This window comes from Gorilla gorilla, chromosome 14 (genome assembly GCF_029281585.2).
Source record: "Gorilla gorilla gorilla isolate KB3781 chromosome 14, NHGRI_mGorGor1-v2.1_pri, whole genome shotgun sequence".
Lineage (NCBI taxonomy): Eukaryota > Metazoa > Chordata > Mammalia > Primates > Hominidae > Gorilla > Gorilla gorilla.
The window spans coordinates 51,170,835-51,192,046 of NC_073238.2; the positions used below are offsets into that span (position 1 = coordinate 51,170,835).

A 21,212-nucleotide genomic window follows, 5' to 3' on the forward strand; every position below is an offset into this window, starting at 1 on the left:
CCTGTTTTAGTTCAAGTCCTTATAATCACTTGCCTGGACTGCTACAGGCTACCTGTATGTGATGGCTCTCAATAGCTACTGCCTCCTGAAGGTCAGAGACCACAGTAGTCCCCCCTTCTCCACCAGAGATACAGTCCGAGACCCCCAGTGGATACCTGAAGTTGTGGCTAGTACAGAATACCACACATACTATGTTTTTTTTCCTATACATACCTGTGATAAAGTTTAATTTATAAATTAAACACAGTAAGAGATTAGGAACAGTAACTAATAATAAAGTAAAACAACTAGAACAATATGCCAGCATCACTACTCTTGCACTCTGTGGTCATTATTAAATCAGAGTGACCTCAACAGTAGATCTAATCACAGAGACAGCTACTAATTGACTCACAGGTGGATAGCGTCTACAACGTGGATGCGCTGGGCAATGGAATGATTCAGAACCTGGATAGGATGGCACGAAGTTTCATCCCCACATACAATTTAAAATTTATGAATTGTTTATTTCTGGAATTTTCCATTCAGTATTTTCAGGCTGCAACTGACCTCCGGTAGCTGAAACCTCAGATAAGGGGGGACAACTACATTGTCTTAATCATCACTGCACCTCTAGCACTGGCCCAGTGCCAGACACTTAGCAGGTGCTCAGTCATCACTTACTGAGTCAATAAAACCTGTGCCTATGGTCTGGAGCTCCATGTCCATGTTCTAATGCCCGTGTGGGCTGGGTGCAGTGGCTCCTGCCTGTAATCCCAGCACTTTGGGAGGCCGAGGTGGGCAGATCACCTGAGGTCAGGAGTTCGAGACCAGCCTGGCCAACATGGTGAAACCCCATCTCTACTAAAAATGCAAAAACTAGCTGGGCATGGTGGTACATCCCTGCAATCCCAGCTATTTGGGAGACTGAGGTGGGAGAATTGCTTGAACCTGGGAGGCAGAGACTGCAGTAAGCCAGGATCATGCCACTGCACTCCAACCTGGGTGACAGAGCAAGACTCCGTCTCAAAATAAAAAATAAAAAATAAAAATAAATAAACGCCTGTGTAGTAATTTATTTATTCAATAAGCAACTGATGAGCAACCACTGCATTTCAGGCTCTGTGCTAGACACAGAAAAAAGAAGGCTCGCTGTTCAATGGGGAAAATAGACATACAGGAATTATATAATATAGTGCAATAAATATAATAGATGCTTATGTAACTTGCTGAGGAGCAAAAGGAACTAAGTAACTGAGAGGTGAAGAGGCAATTCCCTCTTTATCTTCCCACATCGTAGGGACAATTTTTATTAACCTTTTAATTCCCCTTTCAGCAATCCTAAGGCAATGCTTGCATATAGTAAGAGTTTAATAAATATCCATTAAACAAATGATTATAGGAATAAATGAATGAGGCAGATTGTAACATCTGGCACCAAACATATTTATGCACGCCTTTAGGAACTTGTCAGCTCCGCATAGTATTTATCTCACACTCACGAAGTGCATATGTATCTTTTATTCATTATCTCAACTTAGATCCACTTTACAGGTATGGTAGCAAGAGCAATTACGACAGCATGCTAGAGGCTCCCTTTCCCTTCCATATGCTTTCTCAATTCAGCAAACTGAAGAGCTCTATATTTAAGATGCTGTCCTGGCTTCACATGGCAGAAAGGGATAATGCACTGGCTGGAGCTGGGGCTTCACTTTCTGCCTCACTCAAAAGATGCAGGCATATGTTTTAGGCAAGGGCTTCCTTTGATTGTTGAAAGAGGCAACCAAGGTAAAGGCCTAGCATTGATCTTCCATGTTGCTTGTCCTCAGGCCAAGTCTTCTACTTGGATTACAGAAGTCTTTTCATCTTATTTCTACTGCCTTAAAAAAAAAAATCCTTGGAAATTCCCAGGGATACTATTCAAATCCATTTAGTTTCTGAGAGCTTCCAGAGCATTAGAACTAAAACTAGAGAAAAAACATGTTCTATCTCCAGGGTAACTGCTTCAAAATAGGTATAGTCCTAATCATTTTAAGGCTGATTGCTTTGTAAACTGTTTATACTATATGAATGACAGTTACAATGACTATCATTGTGACTGTTCATCATAAATCATGATATTGGGCTTATTTTCCCGTATTTCCCCACAGACCATAGTTCTTACTGACCTGAGTGTTGATAGGGACTCTCTGGCTCAGAAGGACTTCCTGGGGAGTGAGGATAGCTGGCCGTGCACGGGGACTGGGAGAACGCGTGGCTGGGTGAGGGAGGGAGTGCAGAGCACGGAGGCTGCTGGAAAGAGTCAGGATAGGTGGCGTTGTGTGGCATGAGTGGCTCACTGTGCAGGGAGGCGCTGCGGAACTTGGCCAGGAGGCTGAGCTGGGGGTTATATTCACTGTGTCTTGGCACGAGCACAGGAGGCAGTACTAGGATCAGAAAGGAACAAGGCAGTTAGAATTGAACATTGCTCATCAGTACACAACAGAGTGGATACTTGCTGTTCTTATCTATTTTTTTTGATGATAGAGCTGTTTTTCCCCTTGGGAACTACTCCCATTAGTCTTTGTGCTCATCATAAAACTGTCGATTAAGTCCCCATCTCCACCTAAGAAGCAAGCATGTGAGTAAGCTAAGGTAACAGTCTTCTCCTTGTAACCGGAATCTTAAGCAGAATGTCATAATTCACAAAAGCATTTGGAGGAGGATCTTTCTAGTGTCAGCACTCTAAAGAGACCTGCTATTTATTCCTACCTTGGAAATGACCAGAGCTGTCCTAATACCTGGCCTTCTGGCGACCTGATTGTTACATCTTTCTTTAATTCTGCCAAATAAGTCTTTTTTTTTCCCTCAAGGCAAAATCAGTTTCTATTGCTTGCAGTGAAACCCTAAGTGATCCCCAGAATATTTTTCCTTCAGAGATCATGTTGAATTATTTAGATGACCACACTCAATTGCAGGTTCAGTAGTGCCACTGAAATAAAAACATTCTATGTGTCCTTAATGGAAAGATTTCAAGGTGAGTAATTAAAAGTTATTAAGTAAAATACAAACGGTGAATAATAATAAAAGTGACTAAGTAAAAGATAAGCAGCAGCAGGGCGCAGTGGCTCACGCCTGTAATACCAGCACTTTGAGAGGCCAAGGCGGCCAGATCACCTGAGGCCAGGAGTTTGAGACCAGCCTAGCCAATGTGGTGAAACCCCGTCTCTATTAAAAACACAACAATTAGCCGGGTGTGGTGGCGGGCACCTGTAATCCCAGCTATTCAGGAGGCTGAGGCAGGAGAATCGCTTGAATCTGGGAGGTGGAAGTTGCAGTGAGCCGAGATCATACCATTGCACTCCAGCCTGGGTGACAAGAGTGAAACTCTGTCTCAAAAAAATAAAATAAAATAAGCAGCAATAACAAAACATAAATGATGTTTGTTCATTTACTATGCTTTTCTGGGTTTCATTTTTTAAAAATAATGTTACTGTTCTTGATTCTGATTATATACAAAATTTCAGAATAAATTCAAATTCTTAAGGGCAAGCTTTGCCCAGGTCCTCACGTCCTACCAACTCCTAGAAGGTTACAATGCCTGGCATAAAGTAGCTACTCCAAAACTGTTGTTGAAGAGCCATCTGTGACCAACATAAGTTCCAGACAGGGAAGCAAAGAAAATACAAGCGGGAAGTGGTCTAAGAAATAACAAAGGAAAACCTCAAAGAGCTACAAAGGACCTACGTCTTCATGTTGAAAAGAGCCACAGAGTGTGCAGAGCTCAATTAATGAAAAAAAGATCCAGACCTAGTCTTTCCATCTTGAATTTCAAACACTGCGGGATAACTGGAATATTCCAAAAACTCCTAGATGATCACCGCAAAGTCACCTACAAAGAAATGAGAATCAACCGACCTCAACTTCCCACTCTAACCCTGGCTACTAGAAGTCAACAGACCAATGCCCTTCTGAGGACAAATAATTCTTACCCCCGAATTCCACAATGGAAACCACTGGAATAACCAAAAACAAATACAAACTATGAACTAAAATACAGATGAGAAGAGGAGGAAGGAAGAAGATGAAAACATAAGTGAGTGAGGCTGGGCACGGTGGCTCACACCTGTAATCCCAGCACTTTGGAAGGCCAAGGCAGGTGGATCACGAGGTCAGGAGATCGAGACCATCCTGGCTAACACAGTGAAACCCCGTCTCTACTAAAAATACAAAAACTTAGCCAGGCGTGGTTGCGGGTGCCTGTAGTCCCAGCTTCTTGGGGGGCTGAGGCAGGAGAATGGCATGAACCCAGGAAGCGGAGCTTGCAGTGAGCCAAGATCGCACCACTGCACTCCAGCCTGGGCAGAGCAAGACTCCGTCTCAAAAAAAAAAAAAAAAGTATATATATATATATATGTATGTATGTGAGTGAAATCCTCATCTTTTATGGTAGAGAGTCAATGACATTATCTAAAAGGTGATAAATTTGGAAATAGATATGTAAGCATATTATACATTATCTAGAGTTACTGTCATAATTCTTAGTAATAATAGAGAGAAATATGAAAGAACTAAGCAAGAATTATTTAGAAGAGTTTGTCTCTGGGTATGAATAGGACAGATCTTGGTTCTAATCACACTACTGATTTGTCAACCACAGGCAAGTATTAATAAAAACTCATAAAAAGTAAATGTTCTAAAACTGCTCTAAAAAATAAGGTCTTAAAAAAAGGTAAATGTTTTGGAATAAACAGACAATTACAATAACAATGACATTAACCCCGAAGTCTGCCATCTGCCTTTGATATCATACATCTATCTCTTTCTTAACAAACAATAATTTTCAGTTATATGGACAGAAAATAAACTAAGAAGGGTAAATAAAAGGTTTTAAACTAAAACTGCTACAGGTGAGGGTGGCAGAGAAACAAATAATTTCTTCCCCTTTTATAAGCTATTGTATACGTATGCTGCCTTATGACACCAGAGAACAAACATTCAACATCACCATCAAACAGTGACATGGATCATAAACCATTAAATTCCCCTTAATGTATTCATATTCCACAACTATGCAGGAAAAAAAAAGATTATGTGCCTCACGAATAGTCTGAAGTGAGGAGTTGACACAGCAAATGTGTACGGCTTCTTTGTCAATGACCCTTCATCAAAATGTTAACGATGTTCGAGTAAACACTCACTTCTTTATGAAGAAGAATTTGAATCATCTCTGTGACTTCAGTTTTAATGTAAAATATCTACGGTATATTCCTAACACTGATAAAAATATAATGCCTCCTATCCATCTGAATGTAGAGACTTCTATTTCTTCATGGCCTGTAGATCTGAGGCACCAAGAGAAAAGAAAGGATACATTTCCCTTTATCATAAGAACTATCTTGATAATATATTTTTACCATCTGGGTAAAATCAAAGCCAGTGGATGTTTGCAAAGAAAACTGATAGTTTCATCCTAGTTGTTATTTGAGCTGACTGGCTCAGTTGCCTTAAATGTGCACTGATCATATTTTTAAATACTTTCACTCACAACACAGCTATCCCTAATTACTTAATTCCACTTCCACATCTCAACTGCTGCTTGTAAATATGACAGTGCGCTTATAGACACTCATGCCTATCTTGTGCCACTTTTAAATACCATGCTATCTTTACATCTCAGTGTTACACAGGGGGAAACAGCAGAAGGAGTTACAGGGCACATGGGCATGCAAAGCAGAGCTGGAAAAAAAACACTTCTGTCTTTTTTAAAAAAGTCATGTGGTTTTGATATAATATGAATATTTTATATAAAAAAGAAATTACACTCCTGAAATAACCTCCAGCCAAATGGAGTAAAATCATCATGTACCACAACAACAGTCTTGCATGGCTTCCACTAGAACTGTGCCAGGTAAAGTGTGGTCTGAGGACTGGGGACCCTTCACCAACTGTTGGGTACCAGTCTGTGAAGAAATTAGTGCTTAGAAACTTTTCACAGCAATTTGACAGAGTTTCTAGTTTACATTTGTTTAAATAATTTTTAAAATTGGGCTTATATTTTCTAAGTCTTTTTAAAATTTCATTTGCCTAGTAATTCGTCTGTACTATAAAAGTATTCGTTTGAAGGACTGGAAATTAAAAAAATAAAAACTGATCCTTCACCACACATAACTTGGAAAGCACTGAAGTCAATTATTGAAGTGGATGCGTGAATGAAAAGAAAATGGGAATGCAGCCTTCAATGTATCTAAAATGGATGGCCAAAAAATGAGATTTCAACAGCAAAACTTAAGCTTTATGATAAATAGGAACTCAGCAAACTTGTTTAACATTTTTATTATTCCTAAAATATTTACTTTAAATATGGATAGCTAACTAGATATAAAATCTACTTTTTCTATTAAAAAAACACAAGTAAGAAAAACCTCTGTAACTTAAATATTACCTTAAATTAATATAATCGTTACCCATCTTTCCTTCTGGAAATTCACACCTAAATTATGATAAAATGAAATATATTTACCATATGTAAAACACTCACACTATCATTCCTAAAAGAATCTTACAGAACATGAAAAACTAAAGGCCAGGTACGGTGGCTCATGCCTATAATCCCAGCACTTTGGGAGGACGAGGCAGGTGGATCATGAGGTCAAGAGATCGAGACCATCCTGGCCAACATGGTGAAACCCCGTCTCTACTAAAAATACAAAAATTAGCTGGGCATGGTGGCACGTGCCTGTAGTCCCAGCTACTCAGGAGGCTGAGGCAAGAGAATCGCTTGAACTGGGGAGGCGACGGTTGCAGTGAGCAGAGATTGCGCCACTGCACACTGGCCTGCCAACAGAGCAAGACAAAAAAACAAAAGACATGAAAAACTAAAATGTCAAACAGTTCTTTAAAATTAGGCTTTTGAATATTCAAAAGGAAAACCAGGTACATTTTACAAGATATTTCTTACAAGTTGTTAAATTTTACAACTACATTATTCAGGAAGACAGAAATGATTTATTAATAAACATTTTTCCATTTGGATATATTTTGGATGCTTAATGTAATTCAAATCTTTGAAACTCAAAATGGAATCAAGTCATTTTTGTTATAAGCTTAGACATTATTGACTTTTTTTTTTAAGTAAGTGAAGAGAGTCAAAATGAAGCAGGGAAGAAGGGTGGAAAGCAACTCGCTCCAGGATTTAGGGGAAACGTATCAGATTTGCCAAGCATGTGGAACCTTCTAATACCTTCTCAGCCAGGGCCTCAGTCCCTGAATGGGCTGTGGGAGGCATCCACACACAGGTAGATGTTAAGTTCTGGGAGCTTGAAGGATCACTCAGCTAAGACTGAGGTAGGCTGGGCATAAATCACTTATTGGATACTGTTTTAAGGTTAACTGAACCTGCCTACGTAGACAGGACCATCTCTTCATTGGACATGGGCAATTTCCCTGAGCTAATGTGTCAGCGCTTTGGTTTCCTGGGATGAGGCAGATGGCCAAAGAGAGAAAGCTCTCCTAAAACTCTGTTCTTGTGCGGAATGCCACAGAAACACTCAATCTAAGAGAATCACAGTGAAACCCTGTTATAGCCAGTGTGAAGGAACAAAGACAAACACCAGGCTTCTCCAAGAGGAGGAGGAAATATATACATATTTCTTACACACATACATATAATATACATACACACACACACACACACACACACACAGGGGTGTGAAGGGTTTTAGAAAGATACTTTCCTATATAGTCATGCACTGTGTAATCATGTTTTGGTTGAGGGACCAATATAAAAGAGTGGTCCCCCAAGATTATGATACTGTACGTTTGCTGTACCTCTTCTATGTTTAGATCTGTTCATATACATTCAATACCATTGTGGTTAGGATTGCCTACAGTATTCAGTACAGTAGCATGCTGTGCAGGTTAGTAGCCTAGGAGCAATAGGCTACACCATATAGCCTAACAGTGTAGCAGGCTCATGGTTTGTGTAAGTACACTCCAGGGTGTTCACACAAGGAAGAAATTACTTGCTGATGCATTTCTCAGAATGTATTTCCATCATTAAGTGATACCTGTCTGTACTTAAAACCATTTTTAAAAATAACTGCCTAGAATGATTTCCAGCAACTCTTTCACTGGCTGTTTTCAGACCTAGACATGAGATATCTTCTACTTACCTGAACTTGAACAAAGTAGCAGCCAAAAACCCTGCCTTAGTTCAGTTTAGTACAGTTCAGTTCAGTTGTTTGGGGCGGGGCGGGGGGGGGGGGGCGGAGGAGGATGTTTAATTTTTACAGCTCATCATTATCAAGGCCATTTTAAAACCTTTCAGGACCCCAAGAACTGGTAAAAGATTATGTTGACTTGTCCAAGATACCTCAAAATAAAACTTTTATGGCTGTTTTCTCTGATCAGCCATCTGCCTCATTTTCAAAATCACACAAAGCTTACCAGCATAATGAAATCAAATGAAAGTATCTTCTTTCTAGATTTTCCTGACTAGTTTATCTTCATTCCTTCACACTGGCTATAACAGGGTTTTACTGCGATTCTCTTTGGATTGAGTGTTCCTGTGGCATTCCAGGCAGGAATATCGTTTTCATGGGAACCTTCTTTCTTTGATTGGACAGCTGCCTCATTCCGGGAAACAAAATTTTGGACGAGTCCCTCAAAACTGAACCTCCCTCTCCTCTCTCTCTTCTCTCTCTTTTGGGAGAGGTCCCTGTCTGCTGGTGCCCCATCATTCTCCATCAATGGGGCACACGACCTTCACTCTGAAAATAAACCTCGACGTCGTAAAGACGACCCACCTGGAGTCTCCACCCGGCGGTAGTGGTAAGGGTTAATGCACACCTCTTTCTGCTTGGAGCCAAATGGGAACTCACAGCACTCCAGCGGCTTCAGCTCGTGGTGGGACTGCAGATCCGGCCAGCGCCACACGCGGCAGTAAATCACGTGGGGCAGGCCCTTGCGGTGGGACACCTGCAGCCGCCCGTCCAGGGAGCGGGGAATCGTAACGCATTTGCTGGGCTGCCCCGGGCAGCTGAGAGCCCTCTCCAGCTCGTCCATGGCTCCCTTCTTCTTCTTTAACTTCTTCACTAGAGAGTCCACTGCCTTCTCTGCCCACTTTTCCTCTTCATCTCCTTGCTTCCAGCCTAGCAGTCTCTTCACTGCGGGGCTGGTGAAGGAGAAGAGGGAGCTGATGGGGGTGGTGGAGTGCATAAGAGGCCACAGCAGGCTCCGGCGCGCACGGGAACCGCACAGCCCTTCACGGCAAAGTGGACGGCGAGTAGCTCTCCAGGGGTGGCATAGGGACCAACCCTATGCCACCTATGTTCTTCTGGGAGCAGCTGGGACCAATTCAAGTTGCGAAGTGTGTTGACTTTCTCCTAAGCCCTTGAACAGGCTGGCCAACTCTGGAAAACACGATAAGACTTCAATTAGCTTAATCAGGGTAACATTCAGAAAAAGTTGAAGTTGGACAGAAAGAGACAATCTACACCTGCAGTCCCAGCTACTCAAGTGGGAGAATGGCTCGAGCCCAGGAGGTCAAGCCTGCGACACTGCACTCCAACCTGAGCAACAGAACCAAGCCCCAAAGTTGGATAGAAGGGAAAAAACATTCTTCAAATGTTTTAATTTTAAAACTGTTGTCTTTGACTCTGCCCTCTCCTGTATTTCCTATATCCAGGTCTCAGGTCATTCTGCCCTCAAACTCTCTGGAGTTTGTCCTTTCTCTCCATTTCTGCCGACACCTGAGGTCTGACTCACCACACCACTTCTCTGAAGTAGCATCTCTCTTTCTCTCTTTCAATTCGAATTCACTTACTCCCAAACACAGCTCTTATCATTTTCCCATTTAAGAAATGACAGTGGCTCCTTGGTCTCCCAAGTGTAAACTCCTCTGCCTGGGTTTTTCCAGGGCCTCCATAATCTGCCCTCAACATGAGTATGTTCTTTCTCTCTCATTTTTAGTTTGCACAAGCAATCCGTCTTCTTGTAGAAAATAAATACTAATGAAAAGAAAAGAAAAAAAGGATTGTGAATAATCTCACCACTCCTGGACAGCCACTCTTAACATAGTCTTCCAAACTACTTTTCAGGACAGCGGCTCTCAAAGTGTGCCCCAAGGATCCCTGGGAGTCCGTGAGATCCTTTTAAGGGGACTATGAGGTTCTCTCTTTTCCAATTACTTATTTGTGTGAACTAACTTCGCTTAACATACTTCAACCAAAACAACATAACACAATAGAGTATTTGGAGAAACAGATGACAATCTAGGTGCCATTTATTAAGCCAAGTATTAAATAGATTTGCAGTAATATAAAACAATAATACTCTTCTCAATAACTTTTCTGAAAACAATGTTTTAAATAAAAATATTTTTTGTTAATATAGTTTTTTTAATGAATCAATCAATATTTTTAAATTTCTTAGTTTCAATTTTTAAAACGGTAAAAATTGATAGATAACAGCCCACAGAAGCAAGAGTTCTTTGGAGTTCTCAATAATTTTTAAAAGTGGAAAATTTCAAGACCCAAATGCATGAGAACTGCTTTTCTAGAAATTATACACTATCACACATAAATACATACACAAAAAAGCACAGCTGTCACATTTGTTATTTGGCCTAAAATCAGCTTAATTCTTCTTTGCCCTGTCATCCACAGGAGATGTTCTTTCCCGGTTATTCAGCAGTCTCATTTAAATTTCCTGAGGTAGAACTGTATTTCCTCTTCTGTGAAATAGTTGGCTTAAACAAAACCTCCTCCTTCTTCCAGATTTTAGAAACCAGCTACCTCATTAATGTTTAAAGTGGCTGGCTGGTAACATTTTGGAGTAAGCTGACTCAAGTATTTTGGGATCTTGGAATCAATGTAGCTTATAATCTCCAACAATTGTTTGTTTAATATGCATTAAATATAATTTTCTCCTTTGCTTCCCTGGAGGGCAAGCTGTACCTTTCTGAGTCCAATTCTATAAACTTCTTTCGAACAAAGGTGCCTTATAACCCCCAGCTAGGGTGATCATTATTGGGCACCTCAGGTGAGGAGGATGGCAGCATGGTCCCACAATAACGGATGAGATGTAATGAGTATAAAGCAATAGTCACATCACTTTATTCCTCATCTGGGCTTTATCTGGCATTGTACAGAGATAAACTATGACAAAAGGGAGAGCTGAGAGCTCCATAGCTGCTCTTTTCGCTTGGCAGTTTGACTTACACTCAGTTTTATTTGGAAAGGTTGATTTTGTTGCTTAACAATCATGAATTTCTAAAGTATAGTTAAGTCACTGTGTTCAAGTTCTGTTTACTTAATCTAGTCAGGCTGCCTTAAAGCAATGGCTGAAGAGGGTTAGAAGCTTTAAGGAGAAGTCTCATGATAGAATAACCTGAACCCCAAAAGAGTTGTGAATTCTGCTTAGTTTTACATGGAATTCATTATTAGTAAGTTGTGGTATAGATCTTTAAGCTGAGGTCAGTCATAGAGAAAAGCTTTTTATAAAAACACTCAGCAGAGTTAAACCAAATACACCTTTTAGAAACTTTTGCTCCATGAAACAACAGTTTCCTAAACCAGGTTTTGTTTGGTTCGTTTTTTTAAACTGTGGGTTTCTATTTACCAATGGCATGTGAAATCAATTCATTGGAACAAAACAGCTTTTGCACAAATAACAAAACAAAACACTTTATTGCAGAGCAGCTGACGAAAAATAAGTATAATAATAATCATTTCATGAAAAATTTTCATTCACAGGTATGTGCTGTGTGTGTGTGTGTGTGTGTGTGTGTGTGTGTGTGTGTGTATGTGTGTGTGGTGTATGTGTCCAGGGTTACAATGGAAAATTTACTTGTTAAGTTGGGTTACAATTTAAAAAGTTTGAAAAGCACTACTCCTAAACCATACATTTTTCTTCAAACTGTCTGTCTGAGGTTTCCCTTGATGAGTGACCTTCAGTGGCCACCACACTTTCTCATCCCTTGGGGAATTCCCAACTAGTCATGAATCTAGAGTCTGAAACATCTCGGGTCTCTGCAGACCAATCTCACTGACACATTTCAAATCATTACAGTGGTCTCACGACAGTTCCAAAACTGTGATTTTACTGCTGCAAGATACCGCTCCTGTCCCATTAAACACAGGCCCTTGCATTGAGGGAGGCCCCAAAGAGTTAAACTTAGAACTTCAAGAGTGATAAACACCCAATTCATAACAGTGGCCTCCAGGTAGGCTAGAAATAGATCAAAAAGATTTTAATTAGGCTGACTGGTGGGTATACAGATGTTCAAAATATTATTTTCTATGCTTGTTTTATATGCTTGGCATATTTTTAATAGAAAAATTAATTGTAAAAAATGAATCATGCCAGGTGTGGTGGCTTACAGCCTGGGTTCCAGCTACTCAGGAGGCTGAGGTGGGAGGATCACTTGAGCCCAGGGGTTTGACTCTGCAGTGAGCTATGACTGCACCACTACACTACGGCCTGGATGGCAGAGACCCCGTTTCCTTGTCTAGGTTGTTTCTATTTGTCCAGGCAGTGCACTTTAGGGTTCATAAAGGTTATTCATTCTCATTCCTATAATGTTTTAGCCACTAGTAGAACAAAGGGCCTCCCTGTTTGTCTCCCGGTGGTCATCGCCCTGACATTAACAGTGCAAGTCTGTTCAGTTGTGTCAACCTGGCTCCGAACAGCTTTCCATTGTCAGAGAACTGAAATGCCCACAGACTCTAAGCTCTAACCTACTCCCATCTCCTGATAACTCCACGGCCCAGGTTCACCATAACAAAACAGAGCACCCTCAGAGCATTCACTGAAAAAAAAACTGGTTGCAAAAACAGGAGGGGCGATTAATATTTCTCTCAGTTACTACATTTCCAAAAAGTGCAAAGAAGAATGAAACAAACAATAAGTGAGCCCAACCTGAGGGGGCGGAAAGTCTGGAAAGATTCCTGAGAGGATAACTGGGCTGCACTTAAAAGGATTTAAATCACAGTTAAAAATAAATAAATAAACTGGCCAGGCACAGTGGCTCTCGCCTGTAATCCCAGCACTTTGGGAGGCTTTGGCAGGCAGATGGCTTGAGCTCAGGAATTTGAGACCAGCCTGGACAACATGGTGAAACACCATCTCTACAAAAAATACAAAAGTTAATTGGGCGTGGTGGCGGGTACATGTAGTCCCAGCTTCTTGAAAGGCTGAGGCAGGAGGACGGCTTGAGCCTGTGAATCGGAAGTTGCAGTGAGTCATGATTGTGCCACTGCACTCCAGCCTGGGCAACAGAGGGAGACCCTGTCTCAAAAAATAATAAAAATAACAAAAAATAAAAATATAAACTGTGGTGGATTAGGATAATTTTCTAAGATTTTTTGGTGTGGTATAGTCTCACTTTTGTAAGAAAATCATGTATCCCTGTCACAGATCAACTGTGTGCTCTTAGGCGCATCATGCTGTCTCTCTGGACTTCACCCCCTCCTCATTTGCAGATCAAGACAAGGCTCAGTCTCCAGGGAAGGGTGTTTCTGGGCGATGGGTCCAGGACTCCATGGCTGTTGGCTGGATGTGTCACATGGGATCTCAAGACTTGCTCAGCTGTTTTGATGCTACTGGGACTACCTGTAGTAGTCTGAGCGCGACCTTCACTCATGACACTTCATAGCACAGAGCAGGGCAAAACAACAACTCTGACACGGCTATCAAACTGACCCTGTTAATAACAAATATCATCTACCAACATGAACCAATTCCCACTTTGCTCTCCAGCTACTTGTTTCATTTTAGTATTAATTACTGCAAAGGAATAAGAGTAAAAACATATACTGGGCGTTCCTGTGTTTGAAACCATTGGTCAGTGCGTGATTAGCGTTCATAAGCCCAGATCCCCCACAAAGCCTCCTGCTGGCCCTTACAGCTTTCCTTCTTTGGGCAGAGAGAAAAAACACCATGACTGTCCTTTCTTTGGAAAGGACACACTTCACACACTTGCAGCATAAAAACAGTACTTTTTTCTTTTTCTGGCATTGAGTTTTACAATAAACCCCAACTGAGTAAGAAAACAACTTCTCATTTTCGAGTCTCTTAAATAAACAAGCCCACTTAAAAGAAAAGCAGCGCTGACCACATGAATACACCATGATTTAAGTGTACATAATTCCACACTAAAAAACAATTTACCCGGCTGGGTAACAGTACAGGAGACATAAGCTTTTTTACTTTAAGTTGACGGTTTTAAATCCAGCTCCCATTAGCAGTTACTGAAGATGATTTCCACTCAGTTGGTCTCCTTGGAAGGTTCAGTTGGTGATTTTAATCCTGAAGAAAATACAATTTTAAAAATACCGTTTGAGATGGAGCATTCCTAAGCCCTGGGCACTTGGAACCTTTGAGCAATCCTTCACGGGCACTGCTTTTGGGTCAATGTGGCCAAGGCCTCCATCACCTACCAGGGTGCACAATGCGCTCAGCCCAGGGGGTCAGGGAGCACTTGTTTGTTCTGCGAGGGCCTAGTCCAGAAACAATCACCCCGATAAAACATCATGATTTCCTTATTTGTTTTTGTCTTTTAATTTTTCAAACTTATCAATTTTGACCCTCTAATCCATGACCAGCATTAAGTATACCTTGGTATCTATAAAACAGTTTACTAACCAATTTAGAAAGTGAACACATTTGCTGAAGGAACATTTAACCCCCTCCAAGAAACATATTGTTATCTAGACTATTTCTGCAGCACTTTTTGTACACTGGTAATTAATACAGCCATAATAAATGCTTATTTTACTTTATAATAACTTATTTATACTTTACACACAAGTATAAAACTATGTCCAAAAGGACTTCTATCTAGAAAACAGCTGGCTGTTATTATCACCATTGGCACACATATATCATGTCTTATTACCGTACAACTTGAGAAGAAACTGGGCTTAAAACACACACACACACACACACACACACACACACACACACGTATATTTAATTCAAATTTGTCCTCACTTAAAGTAGCCTGGCATTCCCATATGTCCCAAATGAGTAGCAATCATAAGCTGTATTATAAGACATAAATAATCACTTTATGCATATACCCGTTTAGTACCATGCGGTTGGATACACATAGAAATGGTATCATAATTTCACCTTCTGGAAGGAGACTTTTCTAGCTGTATTCTGAGGTTTCCTAAATATCCATGAAGGGTCAGTTCTAGTTTTCTGGGTGGAATACCTTTGGTCCACAGCACCAAAGAAGACAACAGAGACAGGGGAGTTCCATCCAGGGGGCCATAGAGAGATTCCAAGGCATCTGTGGACATTTGAATTGTATGCTCATTTTGGGTGATTGCACAAATACTGAGTTTTTCTAAGGCAACAGTCCATAGGTATTCTTCTTTAAATTCTCAAAAGAGCCTGTAACCCCCAAAAGGTTAAAAAAACAACAACAACACTGAATTAGAAAAAGGGGGAAAAGGAGAAAGTAAGAGTGAGAAGGGGACTGAGCTAAAGGGACTGTAGAGAGTAGCTGACTATTCTCACTATGGGGGTACTGGGAAGAGCCTGGAAGGATTACAGTGCATGGAGATCATGAGAAGAACGCAGAGGGGAGAGAGGCAGATGGCCAGCGCATATTGACTATCTTCATGATAAGTGCCTTAAGTACATTTACTCACCGAATCACTGTCACAGCTGCATGTGCTCATTAACCCCACTTGACATGTGAGGAAACCAAGGAACACAGAGATTAAGTATCTTGTAAAGGTCACACCACTAGTAAGCCAGGATTCAGACACCTGCAGTTTGGCTCCATACATCCTAAACCACTGCACCATAATCCCGCTCCCAAAGGACATGGGAGGAAAGCCACATGGGTGCGTCCCCTGACAAGGCGAGACGGACAGCAAAAGACCCCCTGAATCCAAGGCTGGGCCTGAGCTGTACTGAAATGCAGGAGGATGGGAGATGGAGCCCAAATGGCGGATATGTGAGAGAGAAGCCCTCCAAGATCTCCTCAATCTCCAAAACGTTGTGGCTCTAAAGGGGCATGAAGCACAACAGAGAGGTTGGCTCTGTCTCCTAAAGGAAAGGACAAACCCGAGCTGAGCTGCATGTCAGCCTCCATTCACTCATTCACATATCTCAGCAAATGGCCCTGATATGAATGCCTATCATGTGCCAGGCCCTGCCCAGTGGGGAGCAAAGCAGACATGGCCCTTGCCCTTACAGGGCTTAGAAACTGTCTGGATATGAAACATGTAAATATTAACAAGCCATGAAATCTTATGCAGGAACAAACACGACTGTGGGGCCAGGGACCTGCTTGGACTTCTGGTGAAGACCCCTTGAGGAGGTGACAATGAGATCAAGAGGACGAGAAAGTGCGGCCACTCCAGGGGCTGTAGAGTGAGACCTCCAGAGAAAAATGCCAAGAGGGTGGCACAGGGGTGGAGAGAATTCCATGCATTTGGGTAACTGGAGGAAAAACTGTGGCCAAGGAAGAGTGGGCAAGGGTGTGAGTGGCTGGAAGTGAGGCAAGAGAAGACACGAGTGTCCTGCTGGAGCTGGAAAGCAGCATATGGAAAATGGGTTTTATCTAAAGTGCAAAGGGGAGCCTTTGAATGGGTTTGGTTTTTTTTGTTTTTTTTTTTTTTTTGTAGAGACGAGGTCCAGGCTGGTCTTGAACTCCTGGACTCAAGTGATCTTCCTGCCTCAGCCTCTCAAAGTGCTGGGATTATAGGCATGAGCCACCATGTCCAGTTTGAATGGGTTTGAAAAGCAAAGAAGTTAAATGATCTGACTAGATCTTTTTTTTTTTTTTTTGAGATGGAGTCTTCCTCTGTCTCCCAGGCTGGAGTGCAATGGCGCGATCTCAGCTCATTGCAACCTCCACTTCCTGGGTTCAAGTGATGCTCCTGCCTCAGTGTCCTGAGTAGCTGGGATTACAGGTGTACACCACCACACCCAGATGATTTTTGTATTTTTAGTAGAGATGGGGTTTCGTCAAGTTAGCTAGGCTGGTCTCGAACTCCTGACCTCAGGTGGTCCGCTCGCTTCGGCCTCCCAAAGTGCTGGGATTACAGGTGTGAGCCATTGCGCCTGGCCGACTTGATCATTTTTAAGTGATCGTCCTAGCTGCTTATATGGAGAACAGATCAGATGGGGGAGCAAGTAGAAAACAATGTAGAAGGACAGATGAGAGAGCTGGGAGACCTGGCAGAGGTGGTAGTTACTAGGAAGGTAAGGTCAGTGTGGTGTGTTTTGTTTAAAGATGAGGCTTCTAGAGAGAATCTTACTCATTTTACTGATTATCCATAAAAAGGAGAGATGCATGTGGCAAAAGATAGAAGTGGGACAACAGAAGGGAAGAGGAGTAAACAGGAGCAGATACAGGCAGGTTTGTCTATCTGGTCACAGGATGATGAGGGTGTTCCCTCTGAAAACTCCAAGGTTGCAGAGAAGTTAGTGAGACAGGCAGCAGGAGGGGTGACAGATTTGAGGAGCAAGGAAAAGGTAGGAAGTAGCCACAGTGTGGGGAAGCAGAGGTGTGTTCTGCATAGAAAACAAAAGGCAAACTCCAACAGGGGCCCGTCTGCCAGAAGGGCTGACAACAAAGCCACTGCAAGGGTCCCACTCTGAGGAGTTTCAGAAAAAGGAGCTCCACTCTCAGAATAAATGAGCACTGCTTTTCCAGAGTGTTCAGCCTGCAATCACAGTTGGTTACAGTTATGGTTTGGCTCTGTGTCCCCACCCAAATCTCATCTTGAACTGTAGTCCCCACTTGTGGAGGGAGAGATCTGATGGGAGGTGATTAGATCATGGGGGAAGATTCCCCTATTGCTGTTCTCGTGATAATGAGTGAGTTCTCATGAGATCTGGTTATTTGATAAGTGTCTGGCGCTTCCCCCTTCTCTCTTTCCCTCCTGCTGCCATGTAACATGTGCCTTGCTTCCCCTTCACCTTCTGTGATGATTGTAAATTTCCCGAGGCTCCCCAGCTATGTGAAACTGGAAATCAATTACAACTCTTTTGTTTATAAAGTACCCAGTCTCAGGCTGTTTCTTTATAGCAGTGTGAGAATGGACTAATACAGCTTACTGCTGGGCTCTTTTCACCTTTATGATACAGAAGGTGACCAGAGCTGGATAAAGAGGCAGAAGAGCCAGGCAAGTATTTGGGCACTTATGTATAACAGATGCAAAAATATCACTGCAATCAACTCCCAAATCCATACACTGATCACGTTATGATGAAAGTAGGCGGTGCTCTCAAGTGGGAAAAAAACAACACTCTTAAATATGTTTTGTGATGTGCGTGACACTTGGCACCTGGAAGTGAGGAAGTGGGGAGACATTCTGAAATGGGAATATAGAGTGTTTGTGTGCTTTACTAAAGGATGTGATTAACTTGATCATCCTTTGAACCCTTTTAATATAATAGCTTAGAGAGGAAGGGAAAACACTTTCATGTGCCAGAGAGGACGCACATGAAACTGACCACATTTGTTGCCTTTGGAAAGGGAACACGGCCAGATGAGAAGAAGGGTGGAAGACATTTCAGTTTGCATTTTATATCAACTGAAAAATGCCTCCCAAGTCAGAAAAATCACAATAGGAAATTGAGAAGAGGACTGCAGAAAAGTGGGAAACAGGTTGCCCACTGTCTTTCCAAACACTGATTCTGCTTCAGAAGAAAAATCATAATTGAATTTATTCCTGAATAAACGTTTTATTAGCAAAGATTCATTTTTTTCCCACCCTTCCTCAAAACGCTTTGAAGCAGTATAATACGATCAGTGTCTCTGGGGTGCCCACATATTCTGGTCCAGCTCTTGTTAAGACCACAGGAACACTGGGTTTCCTGTATTCATCAGAAAGTTGTGTGCTATTTACTTTAAAATGTGGCTCCATGTTTCTTTCATGCTCAAGATAAGTCTTGCACTTTCCAGTTAGACAGCAGGTAGTGACCACCTTTCTAACAGGGACAATCCATTAATCACGAGCTCCTACTTGTCCTAAAGCTCTAATTAAATCGCCAGAACTCAGCAGACAAACGAGAAAACAGAAGCAAAATGGGCCTTTAACTCATAGAACAAAGCAGCCCATGTTACTTAAAGACAATTCTTAATATAGATCTCCCTCTAACAGGCTTTTTTATTTTTATTAGAGTGCTTTGATTGAAATTTTATGTATACACAAAATTATATCATTACATTACTGACAATGAAATCATTTCTTCCTGCCCTACTCTATTTGTAACTCTTAATGTGTTTATAAAACATCCCACATTCTCAACGAGAACAGAATCAAGGCCAACTATTTTAGCATGAATGATTATCAATTACAAAATGTAGATCCTTAGAAATCTATTTTTATTGAATTGTTTATCATCTGGTAAATAACGATTGCCCTTAAAAAGAACCAAACCTCTTATACTTTGGCAACCTCAAAAAGAATACCCCAGATCTTATGCAACATCAAAAGGGTCCTTACTCCAGCAATTCTGACCCATGAAAATCTAAGTTTATCAAAAATATAAACTTAGGAAAGATTATTTGTCTTATGAAATAAGTCGTAATACATGTAAAAATATGACTCAATTTACAAAAATCTGATTCACAGACAGCTTTTTCAGGAATAAATATCCTTTTATTCAATAAACATTTACACCAAGCTCTTGCTGTGTAACTGCTAATTTTGCTTCGAAAGGCATATCTAATTTTTTTTCTTTCTTTTTTGTTTTCTAAAGGCATATTTAATTTTTTGGTCAGAAAAATCTATACCCTTTAGTAAAATTAAGAGATCTCAATTTACATTTCTACTTCCAAAATATAACTCTAACTTTTAAAATGCATTGTGCTTATCTTTTCATCTACATGTTCTGGAAGGGCACTGAAGAATATCACTGTTAAGCAAACTGTAAAACAAATCAAATTCGTTTTGAGGACGCTTTATAACTCTTTGCCCATCAAAACACCAAGCATCCTTAAAACTTTAAGAATTATACAACTGTTCCAGCTGTTTGGTAAACAATGCAGCAAGTAATATTTTATTGACGTAGTCAATGAACCAGTTTTTTTCAATGTTCCCAGCATGTCCTTCAGAAAACAGATAAATTGTATTTTTCTAAATATCAGACGATACCCAGGTGGAACAGCTTAGCTTGAATTTGGAAAAGATATTTCTCTTTGTTTAAAGTAGGTGTTTAAAATTGGTTTTGCAGGTAACCAGGCACATTCAACTTTCTTCTCATTGTTGTAAAGTCACCTCAGGAGAGTTTGGATGCCCTTTTTAAACTCTGATGCCTGTTTGGGAACCAGAGAAATGAGCTCCCCTCCAACCACACATGTATGCACTCGTACCCTCTCTCCCTTTCTCTCACCCCCCACTCTCCCCTCTCCACACCCCCATGACCCCATCTCTCTCAAAATCAATGCAGTTCAGCCAAAACAGGAGGAATGTGAGCTGGTGGCAGAGCAGGAACAGTGCATCACAGACACACCACACAGACTACAGAGCATGTTCTTCAAAACGTTCCCTATTTTTCATTCAGAATCTCTCATATGCTAACTCACAAGTCACTTTTATGGGGCTTATTAGAAAACGTATTAACTTCACTCCAGCCTGTAGTTCATGGTGGTAAACCCAACAAATGACCTTTCACTTTTCCTCCTTCCCGCTTTGGTCCTCTGAGAAATACAAATCCTAAGAAGAATGAATGGCCATTTTGCCTAGTCCTACTAAAAACATGTTACTATCTTTCCTTGTGCTTAGGAGTAGAGATTATTTCTAAAAAGCCCTTTAAAACCTCCTTGCGGAAGCTATCCTGATATACTTCTCAACACTTTCATTCATTCTTTAATTCAGTCAACAAGTATTTATTGAGACTCTATCATGCACTGGGTGCTGTGGCATGAGCTATACTTTCCCAGATTCAACATCTCCATTGCCTAAGGAATAAGAACTCTAAGTCATGATGCCATTAGCCTGCTTCAAATATTCAGAGTCTTAAACATGTAATAAAATATTGGGGAGGTGCTATTTCTGGCCTTACTAAATGGTTTACTAGGTGAAGGGGGAGATGTGTTGCTTTGTTTTATATTGTTTTTATTTAAACATAGGTGGCAACAGAGTGATTTCATTGTAGAGAGTCTAAAACTCTGGGCCAGGCCAGAAGTAATGTATTTTCTTCATTACACCCGGCCTGGTAAGCCCCAGAATCTGTAACTGGCACCCACAGGACAGCTTCCCGGTTCCCCAGGTCAGAGC

At 41.2% G+C, this 21,212-nt stretch overlaps 1 protein-coding gene across 6 annotated transcripts in view; it reads right to left on the reverse strand.

Annotated features, from left to right (window-relative positions):
• The window catches only part of SMAD9 (SMAD family member 9), a 75,440-nt gene that overhangs the window by 25,727 nt on the left and 28,501 nt on the right, over positions 1 to 21,212 (reverse strand). For all 6 annotated transcript variants that reach the window (XM_031001366.3, XM_031001367.3, XM_055359453.2 and 3 more), the window contains exons 2-3: positions 8,766 to 9,371; positions 2,148 to 2,405 (exon numbers count right to left, since the gene is read on the reverse strand). In XM_031001366.3, the coding sequence (XP_030857226.1) occupies positions 2,148 to 2,405; positions 8,766 to 9,177 (670 nt within the window). In that variant the 5' untranslated portion in view covers positions 9,178 to 9,371. The remainder of the gene's footprint in view (positions 1 to 2,147; positions 2,406 to 8,765; positions 9,372 to 21,212) is intronic.